General features: G+C 42.5%; 1 protein-coding gene across 3 annotated transcripts in view; it reads left to right on the top strand.

Annotated features, from left to right (window-relative positions):
* The window catches only part of DTNB (dystrobrevin beta), a 133,368-nt gene extending 118,929 nt beyond the window's left edge, over positions 1-14,439 (top strand). For all 3 annotated transcript variants that reach the window (XM_087717396.1, XM_087717395.1, XM_087717398.1), the window contains 4 exons: positions 575-664; positions 5,208-5,270; positions 5,986-6,022; positions 7,730-14,439. In XM_087717396.1, the coding sequence (XP_087573522.1) occupies positions 575-664; positions 5,208-5,270; positions 5,986-5,990 (158 nt within the window). In that variant the 3' untranslated portion in view covers positions 5,991-6,022; positions 7,730-14,439. The remainder of the gene's footprint in view (positions 1-574; positions 665-5,207; positions 5,271-5,985; positions 6,023-7,729) is intronic.
* Positions 14,440-20,705: the final 6,266 nt, after the last annotated feature.

Here is a 20,705-nt window from a genome sequence, read left to right as displayed (position 1 = left end):
CAATTGGGAGAGTTGGCAGGAGCTCTTCTGCAGCAGGCAACGGAAGCAGCTGTGACTGATGTTCTCTTGATACCACATTTTTTTTCTAATACTGCCCCTCTTCCCATCACCACAGTAGCTACCACCTCCTCCTCAAGTCACAGCTGCCTCTTGTCCCCAGGAAGGCCAAATGTTCACTTATGAAAGGCACAGAGGTTATTGTTGCTGCTGCCATGATCACCACCTTCCAAGGAATTGCCACATCAACTATACTTCATCTCTTCTTCAGCTTGGTCACTTTGAGATGATGAGCCAGGAGTCAAGTCATCCATTGACTGACTACATAGTCAATGAATGCATAAGTGGGAAAACACCCTTAGGATCAGTCTTTACATCTACGATAGGTGCAGATTCTCACCAATATTTTCTGGAACGCAGGCCATCCTAGCAAAGACAGAACTTATCTTTTGATTGGGGAATAAGAATAACGTTGACTTTAGTTATTGAAGTCCACAATATAAAAGTGTTATAGTAGTGTTACAGACGCTAATTTTCTTAGAACAATGAGTTTGCCTATTACTTCACCCTTTCTCAGGAACTCGGCGGAACCTCCGTAACGATTTGCTGGTAGCAGCTGATTCAATTACCAATACAATGTCATATTTGGTGAAGGAGCTTCATTCAGGTATGCAAGAAATTTCTATATTAATCTAAGCAAGAGACTCAAGGAATCTGAATTTTGGGTGCCAGTGATGTTTCCTGTAGTGAGGCTTTCAACTGAGAATTAGTTCAAATGTTAATACAATTTTCCTCAACAAGATAAGTTGAAAGAAATACGTTGTTCTAGGGCAGTTTTTCTCAATCTCAGAGCGTTTAAGATGTTGGATTTCAACTCCAACTAAAATCCACACATCTAAAAGGCGCTAAGATTGAGAAATACTAGTCTAGGATGGTAGATTAAATAATTTATTTACTTTATTTACTTAATACAGTATTTCTTTATGGAAAATAAGCTTAATAAAGTAAATAATAAAGTAGGAAAATTTAGGAAAAAGTTGTATTTATTTTATTTATATTTTATCTTCGTGCTAATGAGAATCATTTTGTCTCGTGCTTATCTGAGCACATTTATTTTATAAATAAAATAAACTCTACGCTTTGGTTCAAGGCATAAATATTCCATAATCAAACACTTGCTATCAAAACATAGAACAGTTTTTTGGCAGAATGGAAGGCCAGCCGGAGGAATTAACTAATTTCAAGGATAGAGGTGAAAATATTGTAATTGCCCAAATGGGCTGATGGAGAATGTGAAATACATTTTTCTTGAAGAAATTTAGATAGTTGTAGGTGATGATATACAGTTCGCTAAATATTTAGATTCTTGATTTTCCTCCAGATGTGTTGCCTATAATTCCCAAAGGCCCAAGGCCCACTCCTCACTTGGGTTGCTTGGAGCGGTAGTCAAACAAATCTGGAAGACAGCCATAGTTTGGAGAACAGAGGCCCAAAAAGTACATGCATATATCAAGAGAGGTTAGCTTTAAAGGACAACCTAGACATAATTCATAGACAAATTGAAATGTATCCTCCAGCATAAGGAGAAAAAGACTGGATGCCTCAGGGTAATATATTTTAGAGACAGTTCTGCAGCTGTCCTTTCTTTTTTAATGACTAATCATTCATAATCTACAGCTAAATAAGTGAGAATCTAGACCAGTGTTTTTCAAACTTGGCAGCGTCAAGGCATGTGGACTTCAACTGCCTGGATTCTGTAGCCAGCACGTTTACAGCATTTGAAAAACATTGGTATAGGCCAGGGGTGGGCTTCAAAAATTTCAGCTACGGGTTCTCTGCTTGGTTGCTGGGTGGGCATGGCCATGGTGGGTGTGACCTGGTCTCCTGCACCACAGTTGGGGGGGGGGTCCTTTTTCGCCTTGCCCAGGCTCTGGAGGATTTCCTCAAGCCTCTGGGAGGGCAAAACCTGCCTCCCCTGGGTTCCGGAGGCCTTCCCGAAGGCCTTTTTTCCCCCCCTTCCCGAGCCTCTGCATGGGCCCTGCACTTACCTCACATCCAAAACGAGCCGCATGGAGACTCCTGGGAGGGGAGGGGTGGGCAGGGCCAGGGGTGGGATTTGGAGGTTCTCCGAACTTGGGCGAATCCGTAGCAGCCCACCCCTGGTATAGGCCTAACAGTTGCAACTTAGACAAGATTAGAGCCCTATTCCTTGGTTCCTCTTTAACTACCAAAACAAACGAACAGGTTTGGCTCACAAATATGGCACATGGATAAATCTACTTTCTAGGTAGACAAAAAGGCTAATCATCGGTTTCCACTAGAATATTTAAAAGGCTAGAATCAGAAATGCTGAATTTGATTTTAAAATCAAACCACACTTAGATTTAGTTAACTAAGTTTAGGAAGAATCTGAATTTTTGAAACTACTTTACAATCTCATGTTACAGGGCAGATTCCTGGAGCTTTACAAAATCAAGACATTTTCATTTACCAGCTGGTTGAAAACAAAATAATTATATCTTACTTTTTTTGGAGTAACTTCTAAAGAGGGAAATAATTTGTTCCTTGGATGACCTAGACACTAGGCAGTTCTTTCTGCAGCTATAGCTCTGTAGCTTGTCATACAAGAAATCATCTGGGTTACATATGCATGTAGATTTTGATCTAGTTCTCTTTGAGTCATGACCAAGCAAGGGAATAAGTCAGGCTAAACAGGTCACAAAAAGGTCACAAAAATGCACTGGAGAAACCAGATGCTGGAGCTGATCAGAATGCAAACTCCATAGGGAGGCCAGGAAAGACATAGAGAGTGCTGTCAAATAGAATTCCAGTGGGTAATCATAGCAGGCCCACAAATAATTTAGTACTGGTGACATCCGGTCCTTCTCCTAGCCAAAATGGTCACGTGATTTACATGTGATGAATACACCTAGGGAGGGGTCCTGAAGAAGAAACTGGGTTTGCTGTCAATTGGATGCTTGCTTTGGACTAAATTGTTTCTATGATATCAATCTCTGAAGGGTCCCAAGAATCTACTCAGGCCCTCTAATATTTCATGCTAGTCATATATCCATGGTCTTGTGGTATAGGTAATAGAATGTGACACAATTACAGCAGCTTATAGGGTGTTCTGATTTATTCATAGAAAGCAGTCTTGGGCACTCCAGTGCTCTTTCGTATGGTAACTAAAACAAGGATTGCAAAAAACCAACAATTGCTCCTCGCACTTGCAAATACATGGTGTTTGGAGATCACATGCTAATATTTTCATGATATTCTTCAGGTCTTTTTGTTTAGTTGGGAAATTGCTGAATGTTTTTGCAGAACCAATTCAGGCACATTTAGCCTCTGTGGATTCCAGAACTACAGCTCCAACAGTATAGAATCCTGAGGTTCTGAACTGAATTGGCCAGACTGTTTTTCGCCATTTTGGAAATGAAAAGATGCATAGAAATTGTAAAAAGTGGGATTTGTTCAGCATCCAAGTTCTCTGTGTTGTGCTGAGTTCTTTGCAGTTCAGGCAAATGATAGATGAAACAAACTGCAGGCACCCACTTTGATGAGAGGCAGACAAGGAGTTCCTGGAAAGTACCTAATCCCTTCTCATTTTTGTAAATTAAGAAAAACAGTTGGAATTAGGACTCCTTAACAGCTAATGCTGAGCTAGGCATTTTATGACTGAAGTAGCCGTGATACAACAGCATGCTTCCCAACTCTCTCTAACTATGTTGAGCCCGGTTTCCAAACCTTACATCTGTATAATCTGGTTTTTTTCTGATCTACAGCATCCCGAGTGACTGTTAAAAGAATCAGAACGTGATTTCATTAGACTCAGCCAGGGAAGCCAAAAGGATACATGACTTAAATCCAGCCCTTCTAAATAAAAAAAGCAGATTAGTTACAATCTTGCCGCAAGGATTTTGCATAAAGGCCATAGGTCTTTTTATTTTAATAGGTCATTTTAAATGTCATTATCCACGCTCTTAAGCAAACATAGCTGATTGGCCACGAAAGCAAGTCATCTACATCTCTATAACATGCTCATCTATGCTCACTTTCGAAAGCCAGATAATTGTGAGCTCCATTGTCCTATGTTGGACATACAGCAGTGGTGCAAAAAAGGTAATTCCAGCATCTCTTTTTATGATGCCTGCAGAGCCCCTAAGAATAGATGGGGCTGAAATACAGCCCCATTTTTAAAAGTTATAGACAATTCAAGTTACAAAGTCAGCTCTTTAAAATTTACATAGGTTTAAGGAACCTCTTAAAATCCTGAAGCCTAAAATTGTCCTCCTCATTTTTGGAATATACTCCACAATTTAAGCCAATATTGCACTTGTACATTCCTCTTATTACTCTGAAAAAAACAGAGACTTTATAACAGTCTTATTCCTCTTCTCTTGTGAGACATTTCTTCTTTCTTGCTCTTTCCAACTTTATGTCCACCATATTCTATGTGTACTCCAGCTCACCACCCAGTTCCTTTCTGTCCTGTACTTAGGAAAGTGTCTACATAGTGCATATTTTAAGAAATGAATTTTACAATATAACTTGAAACCAACATATATGGGATATGAGGTTTTTCCCCCCTGCTGGATGAACACACTCAATCTTTAGAATCTTGTTTAATTTATTTTGATGCAACCTCTGCTCAGGAAGGTTGAGGGGGACTGTAATATATCCTTTGTAGAATGTACCCATTCAGTTCTTTTAATTTCACAGTTCTGTTTTCTGTTCAGAGGATGTTTGATTGTCCCTATCTGGTTGAAGGTTTTTGCTTCTGGGCTCCAGATAGAGTCTGAGATCCAGACAAAAGCTGCCTTCTCTCTCTTTGTTGGTCATGCCATCTTGAAGAAGGAATCACACCTTGAGTCACCTATGAGCCATGGTGGTGCAGTGGTTAGACTGCAGTACTGCAGGCTACTTCTGCTGACTGCCAGCTGCCTGCAATTTGGCAGTTCATATCTCACCAGCCTCAATTTTGACTCAGCCCTCCATCCTTCCAAGGTTGGTAAAATGAGGACCCAGATTGTTAGGGGCAATATGCTGACTCTGTAAACTGCTTAGAGAGGGCATTTAAAGCACTGAAAAGTGGTATATAATTGCTATTCCTATAGAAAAGTAGCAGAGCTTCTTCTATCATTACTGCTCCCTGCTCCCCAGATGGCCCCTCACTTTTTCTCATTGCTGCTGGCTTTTTTCTGTTTTAGGGGGAGAGGAAGGAGGTGAGGAGGAGGAAGAGGAGGACAAGATGCAGAATGGGAAGGACCGAGGTAAAAGCAGAGCTGTCGTGACTCTTTTAAACAAGTATATGGCAAGTTTTGGAATGTGCTTAAAAAAACCTAACACACTTCAAATTTAAAACATGTCAATGATTAATCGAAAAACTGCATCTAAGTACACATGGCATGCTTCACCTTGTTCCCAACATCGCCATGGGTATGAGTTGGTCCTGTTGCGAGGGGATTGCCAGCTGCAGCAGAGGCTCCACAAAAGACTCTTTTAGCATATAGTTTGTAATGATCAGCTGGATAGCTTGCCATTTTAACTTCTTACATTTTGGTTAATCAACCTTAATAGATGTTAGGTACAAAACTAGCTCCACAAAGCCTAATATGGATGGAGACCAAATGGCATGGAAAAGGAAGCATTTGCAATGTTAGTTCAAGATCTTTTCAAGACAATTATCTGTGACACTGAGGATATCACAGATGTGGTTGACTTTCATATGTTTGTGCACACATATTTGCTCACCTATTGGCGTATTTCTTCCACCAGACATTTCATAGTTCCTTATTATTCATGGAGTTCACTGAACGGTGCACTACTAATTTAACTTGCATGATTTGCCTTTGGATTACTAATTATTTTTAAGTTTGTTTAAAAAATTGACTAAAACCTAATAATGCTTCTTTCACTGACATAATGTTCACATTTTAAACATGAAAATAAAAATGGCTTTACCAAGCTTTCTTTTCTTTCTTGCAGGTTAAATAAAAAAAATCTGGACCAGCCAGAGGTTTAAGTAAGTGTATGGCTATTCTGTTCCAAACAAGCAGAACCCACTGTAATTCTTATAGTTCAATCAGAAACATTGTCCACCATTTTCTCTTCATAGACAGACAGAGAATAAGATAATAGCAGAGTAGTTAATATAGGTGAGGTGGGGCAAATATCCTGCTACAGAGTATTTTTGTGCCTTCCTATTGGTTGATGGTTGTATTGATGGCTGGCGATTGGTTGTTGTTTCCTTGTGCTGCCAAGCCCTTGGGCAGATTTACCACCAGCTTATCAGGTACTTAGGCACCAAGGGCTTGGCAGCACAAGAAACAACAACCAATCGCCAGCCATCAACACACCCATCAACCAATAAGAATGCACTACATAAATACGACTCACAGAGTAGCCCCCAAAGCACATATTCCACTTTAGAGAAGTTTCCTGAAGATGGGCACCAGCACAAGTCAGAAAGCTCGGAAGAATAAACCTGTGGTCCTGGTGTCCGATCCAGATTGAATCTTGCAATGTTAATTGGCCATTTCATGTGAACATTTTGTTGGAAGTCACTTCTGAGTCTTTTTAGCCCATCTAGACTAAAAAGAAAGTTGAGTCACTTTTCTTCATGGCAGAGTGAACTATAAATATAAATTACACATACAACCCCAGGTTTAACACTGTTCTCAGCCTAGCTAAGAATCATATGCAGCAATGTTCATAACTTATGATCTTTCCTGGCTGATGATCTAAAATATTTGTTTCCAGTGAGTATTGCTTACTTGGTTTCATATTTTAAATATTGTTTAGGAAGATAGAATTCTATCAATGCAGAGGCATATTTGGGGGATGTGTACTCTACTGACAATAGCAAACTCGTGTGGACTTTAGAAAGAATTATTTTCCTTTTCCTATATATACATCCCAAAGTTTACATCTAGCACCTTTGGCACATTAAACGTATGTTCTGCACCAGAGCTATATAACGAATGCCAACAATCTTAGTGATAACTATCCCACTTAGTACAGGTGACATGTAGTTCAAATTGTGACCTTTTGTAGCAAGCAGAAATATCTTTCTTCTGCCAAGAAAGCTGGTGTGGTTTAGGCGTATCCTGACAGCATTCATTCAGAGGAACCAGATTTCAGCATTTCATTTTTATAGTCAGACAGAAATTCTGTTTGGTAGCCACCTCAAAGAGGATGGGATGGGAGAGGGATTGGGAATGGAGGAAATCCTTGGAGACGTCGGAGACATCACTGTGATGAATTCTGCACTCTCAGTATTACAGATCTACTAGCGCTTAGTGGAATTATGCCAATCTTGCTTAAAATGCTTTACGCTCTACTCTTGCAGTCAGCTAAGAGATCCCACTGCGTTTCCAGTGAAGTGCTGATTCAAAGGGAATTTTTTCTTTCATGTGGGCCTTGGAGCCCTCAAGGAATCACCTACTGGGACTATGATCTGGAAACAATTTGAAATGCCTGTAGCTTTTTAAGGAGATGCACATGGCATGTGTATGCAGCAAACAAAAAATTGCTTGAAGCCTCATTTAATGTTTTTGGCTCTCTACAAAAGAACCTTGACAGTAGGAGAGAGAGAGAGAGAGAGACAGAAAAGAGCGAGTTAGCTAAACTGACCATTGGCTAAACTGATTTTTTTTTAGTCAGATTTAAAATTCTGTGTGTATCTCTTATAGGACAGGTCTTCTATGAGATTCTCTCTGTCTTGATACAGGTAACAAGGTGTGAGCTCCTATTCTAAAGATGTCTCCACATCCTTCAGAAGAGGCATGATCCAACTGACACATCCACAATTGTGAAGCTGTGACTAACACAACAATTGCAGGGGAGCAGTCTTCTTCCAACAGACACAATGGCTTTTTCTGGGGGGGGAGGGCAGGGCAGGGGGCATCTCCTTAAATTTGCATGTCCTATTTCTGTAGGTGTTCAGTGCTAACTGGACAGAGCCTCATCTCTGTTTCAATGAGAAAGCTTTTTGAATAATGGCTTCTGAAAATGCAAGCCGCCTTCCTGTGAATTCTCTATCTGGGCTTCATTGTTCACACCTTATCATGCTCTGGCAGTTAACATTTGTGATCTTCAAGTCCCCCATGAGCAGACTTGCAACCAGCTGAATTTCTTCACCAAGTAACGGAGATGAATGCTGGCTGTGGATTCTGATGTGGCGGCCGCCCCTCTTGCCTTTTCAGAATGCGGGTCTTGTCTGTGAATGGCAGGTTGCTTGGGTTGTTTGTGAATGCATGTCACACAACAGTGCCGGTGAGACAGATGGTGGTGCTGCCAGGAGGCAACTGACTTGGGTACCATTAAAGATAGTTTAGTGGTAAACAGATAGGTCTGACCCACAAGGTTGGTCCAGCTGGAGATTTCTCTCTGTCAGCCCTATCAAAATGAATGAGAGCATCACTAGAGCATTATCACTACCATGCCCTGTGCACCTGGCTTGTTTCAGTCAGGATGGTATAGCGTTTTTGACTTGGTAGATTGTGCCCTTGGTTTCATTTTGTGAAATGGGCATTAATGAGGATTGTCACTGTGAGCAGTCTAGTGGATCTTATACCAGTCCTGATGTCAGGAGAAGGATGGGGGAGAGGTCCCGCATCTGGCAGCTACCTATAGAAATTCTCAGAACAGGTGGCTATGTGGTTGTTGCCTTATATGATGGCTTAGTGCAGGGGTGTCAAACTCAATTTCATTGAGGTCTGCATCAGGGTTATGTTTGACTTGGGGGGGGGCAGGGTAGGCATGGGCAGGGTGGATGTGGCCAGCTCAATATCACTCATGTCAGGGGCGCTTGTGGTGGCCCAGGTACTCTGCCAGTGAAAACAGGCTCCCGAGCTCCATTTTCAGCTGCAATGGCTTCCTGCAACCCTCTGCCAGAGAAAACGGAGCTTGGGAGGGCTGCTTGCAGCCCTCCCGACCTCCGTTTTCACTGGCAGAGACACCGCGGGCTGGTCCTTTGCTGTTTCCAGGCTACCCTGTGGGCCAGATCTAAGCACCCTGCGGGCCAGATCCAGGCTCCGGGCCTTGAGTTTGACATCCCTGGCTTAGTGGAAAAAAGCTGTTAAAAGCAAGGACTGCTATCACCTAATGCCCTTTCCAACATCTAATGCCACTCAGTCTGTTACTCTGGTGGCTGAGAAACCTCTCCTCCCCTTTTATCCATAAGTGATTCCCTTTTTCTTTCAGAAGCTTGTTCTGAAGGAAATGTGGAGTAGCCTTGGAGTGAACTCCGACTGAGCTGGCTGGGTGTACTGGTTCTCCAGGGAGCACTTACAATTTCCATATTGCCTTTTAGGGGTAAGAGACAGTCATGCACAAATATTCAACTGATTGTTTTTGAAGATCTGAAACTCCAGTTGTAGGACCAAGAGCTTCACTTTTCTAAAACCCGAATTTGTAGAGTCATATAGGATGTTCTACATCTATCCTATTTTGTTGGTCCATATTAGGTAAATGAAGTGCTGCTTAGCCTTTGTATTATAAATAGTTGCCTGTAGCTATAAAAGAATACACACAGACAAATATCCAAAGCTGGGATTACTGTGGCCACAGCAAAACCTACAATCAGAAATTGGAGGATTTTTAACCATTTTGTTTAACCATTTTACCAAGGCAAGGCATACCTGATTGGAACATACTGGAGGTTCTCCAATTCACCGATCATATTTAGGTTCCTCTGTCATGACTTGCCTCCATCATGTATAGTAGCTGATCAGAAAAACTTAGCTAAAACTAGTAGATGCCAGTAGTGAACCATTTACGTGGAGTTGCAAGGAAAACTATTTAGAAATCGACATAGTCACCAAGAATGAGTCAATTCCACAGGCTGTTTATCTTGCTGAAAGTACAAAATCATTACCATTATCAATGCATTGGTCTACTTCTCAAAATCAAAAATCTGCCTGTAGATCCTGTTCTGTCTTTCACCCAACCCTGAAGTACATGACACCATATAATCTTTGCTTAAAACATTATTTCCATCTCCTGCCATTCTAGAAATCATGAGGGTATGCTGGATGAGATGGTTTGCTAGATTTCACAGTAGATCCTCTATGCACGAAGGTGCCAACTTCAGGAGTCAGGAACAGCAGCTTTCAACCAACCTCAAATTGACCTGCCTGTCTTTTGCCGCTGAAAAGGCCCGGCATTTTAAAGCTTCTCTTCCTGCTGTCAGCTACCTCCAGAGACCAACTCTCATTGCAGTTGTATCTCTGCCCTTTCTTGCAATCCAGTCCAGGAGGAGATTATAACACAAAAGCTCATTTCCGCATGAAATTCCAGGATCGGCAGTTCAGGCTGTGATAAGACAAATGAGAGGTCCCTACCCTGCGCTTGTATCAGTGCCATGTGTCTGGATCACTTCATCCGCAACACCATGTATATTTTTTAGCCTACAAAGTAATTAACATACACTTCATATTACTGGAATTGAAGGGCTTCTGTGTATATTTTAAGGCAGTTTCTAAACTGTCCTGACAGGCTGAGTGAGGTTCAAAGAGGAGCTAATAACACATCCTTCCATCTGTTATTCCCCAAGAGCTGAGGAAGTACGTCCTTTCTCTAAACTGCCCTTCACCTGTAACACTTGGGTTTGGGAGACGGGTATATCACTAAACTGTTAGCCAAAGTTCAACAGCCACAAAGTCCTGAGGGAAGCTGTGTCAAATTGAACTGGTTCCCTCTCTTGTACAATGAAGAATACCCCTGAACACACATCAAGTTTTATCTGAGGATCCTGCATGGCTCTGAATTGCATCTCAGACATGGTTGAAAAAAGAAATCAAGGGAAAAAACATTATTTGGCAAGAAAGAGACAAAGTAAGGGGTCAAGCTCTTTCTCTGCCATCCATTGCTAAGGAACATCTGGGCAATTATATTACTGAAATGGAAGATGTGCCCAAGACTACTGGTTTAGCTAGCTGGTCCCCAGAGAATTTGGTGTTGCTGCTGCAGCTGCCCCATGCATGCTTACCAAACCTTCTGGCTCACTCTCTTCTCTAATTGTGAACTCTTCAATTCAGGCAAAAACGTTTTTGGCTGCCGGGATTTGGCAAGGAGAGGAATCTGTTCCAAAGCATTTTGCAATATGCTTTTCAATATGGTGAATGTGCCTTTGAAAGCCAGGAGACGGAATGATCTCCCAACTGCAGTTGAAAAAGATCTGCGTTCAGGGCTTGGTGCTGTCTAATATTTTTGGCTGGAAGACAAAACCCAGTCATCTGTTTTTCAAAATGCATTCAGTTGCCGTTTTCACAGACATTCAATGAAGCTGAGAACTTAGCTATACTTAGACTATGTTCACATGACATACTAATCACAAACAAGCTAATCCAGGCTTTGTGGTTAATGTATATTTCAATGTATTGTGTGAGCCTGGAAAAATGGGTAATGGAGTAAATTATGTTTCAGCTAACCATGGATGAGTATTCTGTAGCCAAAGTGTGTTACTGTAAGGGTGGAATTTTTTCACTGTATCAAAAGACATTTCTTTTGAATCTACCTTGTGGTTTTGAAGTATGTGGCCAAGAAAAACCTACAATATATGGCTATTGGTTTATGAGTAGGCAAGATTGTGATCAGATCCAAAGATGGCTTGTGAATGGGAAGGAACAGGGAGGCATCCATCTTTTGTCTACTTGGTGCAGTATGGCACTGGAAGCAGGAACAATGGAGGCCCACGATAGGAAGATGTAATTGTAATTAAGGTGAGCCACCTTCTTCAAAAGTCACTGAGTGGTGCTGCTGCTACCAGGGAAGAACAAAGTTTCAGATCCATTATGCACATCTCACTCACAGTAGCATCAGTGTGTCCACCCACAGTAGCATCAGTGTGGTAAAATAAATTGCCTCCAAAAAGGGAGCAGTAAAGCTCCTCTGAGGTTTCAGCTAGAGTGGCTAGCGTTTGGAACAGAATTTAGTCTGATCCCGATAGAGAAAGGACAGAACAGGAGCAGAGGACATGAGGTTTTCAGGAGTCCCTGCTTTCCAGAATGCCTTCTGCTTATGTTAATTGGTGTTAGTATTGGAGTCTTACAGTAATGGGAGAAGGGGGAAACAGCACTGAATGAAGCAAAAGATCACTAAGAAGAGGGAGCTTTGACCTAGGGGACTAGAGCGTTTCAAGACAGATGCCTGTCCCCACACAAAAGTTTGTATAAAGATGTTAAACATGGAAATGGATTGTTAACATCGATTAATTGAACTTTCCTCAAAATAGATGTGTATTTAAAATATTTTGGTAACAAAATGGGCCAGTGTGTCTGCTCTCGTTCACCTTCTCCCTCCCTCTCTCCTTCACTCCCCCCTTCCCCTCCCCCCCTGTCTGTCTCTCTCATTCACACACCTACACAAATGGCAAAGTTTTATTGCTTTGATTGGTCCACAATTAGTCCCTCAAAACCAGCTCCTTGGGGAAGGCAACTGAGAAGAGAATTTGGTTTTGTTTATCAGAATCACAGAACAGCCAGGTGTGAATTCTTGATAAATTGTCCATCATCCTCATTCCACTCTGTCCAAGTAATTTGGTTTGTAGGTAGAGGGCATTTTGGTAGGTATGAACAAATACGAATAACCAGAAAAGATGAGCAGACGCAGCAGGATTCTGGAGGCAATGGCTTTAATAGAGCTCTGGGAGAGCATGGGGGCCCAACTGAGGGGCTTTGCTGTTCCTATTTTCTGGGTGATTTGACTTGCAGCTGTGGGAGAGGGCAGTGGATATGCCAACCCAGATTAAAGTGAAACAGACTTCTAGCCAGCCATGTAGACTCATAGTTCAGAAAGATTTTGCTCTGCATACAGAAGTTAAGTTTGTTTGGGAAAGCGGCTGCTCCTCTTTAGTGTTCTTCAAAAGGACCAATTCTCTTCCTCAGGACATTCTGGAAGGGGCAGAAGAACCTGCAGCTGTTGGCCCGTGTCTGGGAACCAGCATCAGCAGGCAGGAATTAAAGATTTGCTGTGATCATACAACACACTTAGTTTGATTACTGAATTTTTCATAGTTCGCCCAGTCCCATCTTCTAAGTTCATTCAAGATGTTGACCCTAGACTAAAGCCATGCTAAACCACATAAAACTAAAACAATGTGGCTTCACATGTGCAAATGCAACTGCTGGGTGTTTGATCTGGTGTGTGAATATAGCCATGATGTGTCTAGCTGTCTAAGAGAAGCTATGATTGAGATAAGACATAGTAGCAGCAGCTAGACAAACAGGTGGCAGAACAGATCCATTCTTCTGTTGGAAGAAATATCCTTCTGGGTTCAGTTCCAAGTGGGGAGAAAGACACTGGAAACAATGGTGGCTGTTTGGAAAGATGGTTTTAATGGTGGACAGGACCACATGGCTTGAGGTCCTGGGCAAAAAAGGCACATGGGTGTGTGTGTGTGTGTGAGAGAGAGAGATTTATACCCTCTGTTGGGCTTTGAATTTGAGCTTGTATTCTGATTGTCAGACTCCCATGGGGCTATGCAGGGGCAACTCTCTAGGCTGTCCTGAGTCCCAAGCTTGGTTGAGCCTTGCTGGGTGATGATGTAATGAAGGGGGTTTGGGCAATTCTTTCTATGGCTCTGCCTGAAGGAAGTAGATCTTTGTTATGTAGAACAAACTGGCTCAGGCCTTAATGGCCCATTGAAAAAAGGGGTGGGTTTGAAGTTCTGCCTCCCTTTTGGGGAAAATATTGTGTCCTTTTTTTCCTGAAATATCTCATTTTCCTAGGAGAGGGGTGGGTGCTAATTTCTTACACTTCCACATGGAAACCAAAGCCAAGTCAGCCAATATTCTCCCTGGGATGCAAAGAAGGTACTGGAGCAAAGCTTCCCTCCCACCGTTATTCCTGAATGAATAATTTCAAATGGTTTGGCCCATGCCGGTTATGGCTTGCTAGTGCTACAGTTTGACCACATTATGACTGGGGACAAAGGTATGGAAGGCAAGCCAACTGTGCTGATTGTTACCAAGAGGCAGTGGAGGATTGTGTTTTCCTGTTGAGAGAGAAAAGAGGAAGTAGAATTTCTCTAGAAATTATGATGTCGAGAGCAAGGAAATTGTGCACTGTGCATGTGTGAATGTATGCATTTTCTTTTTGATACATCCTGGATCTCAAACAATACTAGCTCTACAACTGGCAATTAATACTTTTTTGTCTACTACACAGCCCACCAAAAGCTAAACTTGGTACAATGAGAACCAATGTGAGGATGAATGTAATAATTCCAGTTTACAACTGTTTTCCCACTCGTGCATGGGTGAATGTGTATATGTGCGAGAGAATTCCTGAATGTGTGAATGCAAATGTTTTCACTAAAGTTTGTTTAAAAAATATATGGGAGATCCTGTACATGTTGGGAACAAGTCTAATAGAAAGCTGTAAACTAGAAGCCATGTTTTCTCATCTGCCAAATATTTAATAAATGAGTCCTATCCATCTCTTCTTGCATGTGCTTGAATATCTGATGAAATTCAGGGTGAATATAGACATTAGCTCAACTCAAGTACCAAGGAACAAAATCCCCCAAAGAGATGATGGGTTCCAAAATTATTATTTTCAAAACTGTTAACTCTCGGACAAGAGACTGACATTTATTTAAGACACGATTTTACCATTTACTTTAATATCTATTTTTGTATATCTATCTTATAAAACCAGAATAGGTTCAATCAGACAGCTACCATGTTCTTTTCATCACAATGGCCACTGATGTGCCAATCAGCTGCAGAAGACTGTGAAGATGAAGGAAGTCCCTTAACTTGAGAGGGCAAATGTAATCTCAGGACTGGGGACAAGAGCTGCAGAGTGTCATGGTTGGCATAGGGGAGCTAAAACTTTCCTAATTTGATTTGCTAACAGCATTTCCAAACTACTTTCAATTGCAAAGAATCTCCTTTCTCCCTGCCCTCATCCTAATAATATTTCACAATGAAAATTAAAAGAAAACCTTTCTATTCAAAGAAAAGAGAGCTAATAGCTGAAGAAGGGCTAACTAAAAAAAATCTGCTTTTCAATTATTTAAAAACCATTGCTGTTGGTGCCGGGCATACTGCAGAGTAGAGGTTATTCAGCAGTGTAGGCATCGCTGCGGGAAAGTTACTGCCATATTTCCCTCAAGGAGCAAACTGAGCAGAGCAGAGTGAACACAACCTCCTCTTGAGTAGCAGAGGTTCTGAGTAAGTGATCCAACTAAAGTTTCAGGTAACTTTGTCCCTACGCTTTAGACCTTTAAATGCTACACCAACAACTTGGCTCTGTGTAGGTAGACTGGCAACCAATGCAAATTCTTCAGCACAGTTGTAATGTATGTGTGTGTTTGATGATACTGCACATCTGTCAGAAATCTAGTTGTGGCATTGTGCACCACTTTTAGCTTCAGGATCGATCTTGAAGGTAGTCATGCACAGCATATTGCGATAATTTGCCAAAAGTCTGGACTAATCCATATTGTGGATTCTACTGAAACTCACAAATATATTGTACAGAGAAGCATTAGAAGCAAGATTACCCTGTTTTCTTCAATTCATGCCTCCATGATGGCCACGTAACACCAAAGACTAAAGAATGTGCTTATATTTCCTCTGCCAGTACAATAAACAATCCCTTTGTCTTGCACAACAAAAGGCAAAAAAAATAAAACTGCCTTCAGCACTGGAGGAACAAAAAGAACAGCAGAATCTCTCCATGTCCAGTATATGCACTCACCATGGCTCAAGATTGCACCATCTAAAGGTCAAACTCCACAGGTTCCCTATGGGTTGGGGAAGAACACAAAAGGGGCTGGGACAGAAGAGGAGCAGAAACAACCCTTCAAATGCAGAGACTGGCAGGTGTGTGAAATGTCCTGGATGTAGAGCAGCTGTTTGGAGCAGCATAGCCATAAATCAGCTCTCCCATCCCCATAGAGTTCCTTCTGGAATGTGTGGGAATTTCCATGTGCGAAGGACTTTGTCTGGAGGTGATGGAGGAGGTGGTTTGGAATGGGAAAGAGGTGGCTGCTCTCTGCCCAGACTACAGCCTAAATATGAGTATACCAGCCATGACAACAAGTGGCAGTTCTTCAAAGGAGAAGAATCCAAGGTAAGACCAGACTTGCCAAGTACAAAATGCTTTTCAAAATTGTCCATCAAATTCATGAGAAAGATGTTGAGTAGATGGTTTCTCTTAATTCTCTTATATATTCCCAGGGAAGCTGCTGGAAAGATTAATATCTAATGGAAAACAGACTATTTACATATTGTTTGACCATTTTGTATCTCAATGGGCAAGGAAACCATAGTCCACCAACAAGAATGTTGATATATTTCTCCTTGAACAACATCTCTTTCATTAAGTTGAATGAGAAGCAGTAGGAGGAAGATGCTTTGTCCACAGCTAAGTAGAGAACTGATGTGGGATTTCCTGTGTTGGCCATTATTTTAATGAGTTTTGATTAAGAAATATTTGGCATTCTTTTATTTATCCTATTTGTTTAGCCACCCATCACACACAAAAGTGACTCTGAGCAGAATTTTGCTGTTACCTTTTGCCTGAAGGGCAGGGGCACCATTTCCTCCATTTTAGAGAGAGAGAAAGGAGAATTGAAGCTGGAAGTGGATTACGTTTCCAGCTTCTTACTTTGCAGGCCTCAGCAGCTAAGTTAATAATTCACAGGGCCCTAGTGGTGTGTAATACTAAACAGCCCCCATGGACAGTGATGAAAATGTTACATTTCCCAGGTTAATTACATTTATAAACAAAGGTGAATTCTTTGACGTGCTCTTAAATAATTATCAAAAACAGCTGCAACCAGAGAGTAAAAATGATGTTCCTTTCTCTCTCCGGCTGCTGACTGCAACAGGAGGAAAAGCAAAGGGTGCTGGGAGCCCAGAATTTCTATCCTGTATAAGAGGAGAGCTCAGATGTGTCCGTTTGAAAAACCAATATTTCTTTTTCTTTCTCAAGCTTGCCCACTCAAGCAGAAATCTTCGTGATGGAACAAGAGCTACAAGCGGAGTATTATCCCCAAATGCCAAACTAGCTCTAAGCACAAACCAACCTACTTTTCCAGACTTCTCCTAAGAAACCACTTAAAGTAGGGAAGACATTTTTTTTCCTTCCCCCCTCTGTCTTCTGCAGGCAGTTGTGACTCTTTAGTCGCAGCAGCCACAGGGGAGGAGATGATTTGGTAGCAAGGCCTTGGGATGGAGACCAGGCTCAAATGCCATGCAAGACTATCTGGGGGATTATCTGAGTTATGGATGTTACATGCTCTCGTTGTTTCTCCAGGGCAACCTGGGGAGCTTTGCTGGCTGGAGACCTGACTGCTCTGTTCCTCTCTGGTTGCAGGAAGTATTGCCTGGCTCGGCTCCTGAGCCTTTATTGTCCTTGCTGGATAATTAGGGAACTCCACAAAGGGCTCCTGCAGTGTCATTGAACGTGTGTCCCTGCCTAATGAGAGACAGGCACAGAGCAGTCAGGAAGCACCATCCAGTCTGGACAGTGGGGAGGTCAGCGGTGGCCAGGAAAGGTGAAGGGTCATGCTGCTGCTCAAGTTGTGTGTGTGTGTGCGCGCGCATGCATGCGCGTGGTGCACGGGGTGTGCAGTTAATTCCCGGAGCCCTGTTTGGGAGGGAGAGGAACAAAGAGAGAAAGTCGGTGTCTTTTCCTCTTGCTGTGTGTTTGCATTGGCTTCAGCAGCAGCAGCAGCCTGCCCAGAATGTTTTGTCTACTTCCCGGGGTTGGCAGGGTGTGTGACTGCAGAGGCCATTCCAAGCCTTTTCTGCTGCTGCTTCCCTCAAATTCTCTAAACAGAAGAACACTGGTATCAGGCGGGGCAGGGATCTAGACCTTTGTAAATGCCGTATTTTTCAGAGTATAAGACGCACCAAGATTCTGAAGAGGCAAATTAAAAAAAAAGTTTTTGCACTTTACAGACCTTCCCAAAACAGCCCTTTTTTGTCAAAAAAATGGGGGGGCATGCATAGCCTTTGGGAGGCTTGTAGAGTGCTCCTGAGGGCTGGGGGGGGGGCAAAAACGAGCAAAACTCAGCCCATTTTCACTCATTTATGCCTTCCCCAGCCCCAAGGAGCACTCTGGAAGTCTCCTAAAGGCTATGCGTGGCCATTTTTGCTAAGGGGCGGGGTTTCGGGAGGTCAAAAATGCTGTATTCAGTGCATAAGATGCACCCAGATTTTCACCCTCTTCTGAGGAAAAAAGGTGTGTCTTATACTCCGAAAAATACAGTAGTTAGCTCCTTCCTATAGAGGGAAATTTCTTCTGCCCAGCCCACTTCTACAGAACTCACCTGTCTTTGCCTTTGCAAGGGAAGATAAGCCATTTCCCTGGAAATGGCTCAGTCACGCAGGGGATGAGGACAGAGGAGGGGGTTATGTATCCTGTTTTCCCGAAAATAAGACCTCCCTGGATAATAAGCCCAATCGCGCTTTTGAGTGCATGCGTTAAAATAAGCCCTCCCGAAAATAAGCCCACCCCCAAAATATTGCAACACAGCAGTAGCCATGAGGTAGCCACGCTCACCGCTTTATGCCCTCAAATAAGGCCAAGCGCTTATTTCGGGGGTCAAAAGAAAATAAAACCCTGTCTTATTTTCGGTGAAACACTGTAGGGGTGGGGGTGGAAATAACCTGATGCCCACAAAACATGCCATTCAGCTCACAGACTGAGCACAGACTGTTGAGTGGTATGGGCACAGAGGTTTGCTTGTGATGAAGTTGCAATCCTGAATGCAGCCAGTGGATTTTGAAGCATTCGAAGTATTAAAATAAGGTTCTTTCTTTTATTAACCAGGCCTATAGTACAAATGTGTGCTTTGCCTTAGTATTTTATGGATATTCCCTGCACCTTTGAAAGATTTGTATCTCCAAGTTCAAGTGTCTCCTATGTAGGCCCCAAAGAAGCTGAGACAACCAGATTATGGGCCTAATATTGACTAGATTTGACACGTTGTCCTATTTTGTGCAATCTTTGGGGTTCGTTGAACAAACTTTGGAGCCCTGGTTCAGCCAACACAGTAAACAACACAGTGAACTGCAGATGGTGGTAACAAACCACAATGTTTGATTTCATACAACTTCCTAAATCAGAGGCAAGAAAACCACATGATAGTTAACACATAACGTAAATCAGAGTCCCCATTTGCTGTTGGAGTCATTTGAGAACAGGATTGGGGGTGATGGTGCTACGCCTATAAAAGCTGAGTTGGTCTGAGGGTTTCAGTCCATTCCCCACTACAGGCAGTCCTCAGTTAGCAACCACAATTAGTACCAGCAACTTCATCATTAAGCACATGATTGTTAAGTGAAACATCACATGGCTGCAACTTAGGGTTTTACTTCTGTCTTCTCCATTAACTTTGCATGTCACAAAGTGAAGCATCCAAATGGTAACCATGTAACCGCAGAGGCTTTGATGGTGATCATTGGTGGCAAGGCTATTTTTACACAGTTGTAACTTCAACTGGTCACTAAATGATGCAATCAGTAAGCGAGGACTCCCCGCAACGTCCTGGGAAAGCAGTCAAAAGTCATGTCTATGGAGATTCTCAGTCATCCAGGTCATGGTGGTCCCAAAGGTGCTTTTTCAAGAGGCAACTGGACTTTCTGGTTTTTCTTTGAAAACATTTCGCTTCTCATCCCAGAAGCTTCTTCAGCTCTTGGGTGAGCTTCTTGGATGAGAAGTGAAATGTCTTCAAAGAAAAAAAAGTCCAGTTGCCTCTTGAAAAAGCACCTTTGGGACAGTCAGAAGTCATCCTTAGGAAACGATGTACCTCTGTCGATGCAGATAAGGAGGCTGTGGGCTCGCTTCATTCTGCAAAGTCCGTCTGGACTGAAGAGGCCTGCCAAGGCAGCTTTGCTAATGAGAGGGGCCAAAGCAAAGGCTGTTTAATTGCCACTAACAATCCTGGGAAACAGGTTGCATTCCTGTGCCTGCCTGGACGGTGGGGCTACAAGCCGCAGGCATTCTGTACAGCAGCAAATGAGAGGTCAAAGGGCAGTATGGTGCTAATCTGAGAAGGTTTTGCTGCTACTTTGGGGGTCACAGTGCTGCCGAAGTGGCTCTGCAGGGTGCCAGCCACGCAGGTAAAAGAAGCAATGCTGAGCCACGTAATCAGTCCAGATTCCTACCATTTGGAAACGGAAAGCTTGAGCAGCTTAAAAATAAATAATGGTATGATATACTCTACACCAGTGTTTCCCAACCTTGGCAACCTGAAGATGTCCGGACTTCAACTCCCAGAATTCCCCAGCCAGCGAATGCTGGCTGGGGAATTCTGGGAGTTGAAGTCCGGACATCTTCAGATTGCCAAGGTTGGGAAACACTGCTCTACACCTCCACTTGGGAATACTTTGCCTTTAACCATTTCCTTGTCGCTTCCTTGAGAACTACAGGTAGTCCTCGATTTACAACAGTTCATTTAGTGACCGTTGGAAGTTACCACGGCACTAAAAAAGCGACTTATGACCATTTTTCATACTTACGAACAGTTGCAATGTCCTGGGGTCGTGTGATCCCCTTTTGCGACCTTCTGAGAAGCAAAGTCAATGGGGAAGCCAGATTCACTTTACAACCATGTTCCTAATTTAACAACGGCAGTGATTCACTTAACAAAAGTGGCAAGAAAAGTCATAAATTGGGGCAAAACTCGATAAATTTCTCCCTTAGCAACATAAATTCTGGGCTTCATTACGATCGGAAGCGGA

The sequence above is a fragment of the Thamnophis sirtalis genome, unplaced genomic scaffold (assembly GCF_051295495.1).
Source record: "Thamnophis sirtalis isolate CommonGarterSnake01/CBP01778 unplaced genomic scaffold, rThaSir2_p1.2 scaffold_6, whole genome shotgun sequence".
NCBI lineage: Eukaryota > Metazoa > Chordata > Lepidosauria > Squamata > Natricidae > Thamnophis > Thamnophis sirtalis.
Note: the sequence above shows the minus strand (reverse complement) of the source record. Positions and strands in the feature narration are given on the sequence as shown.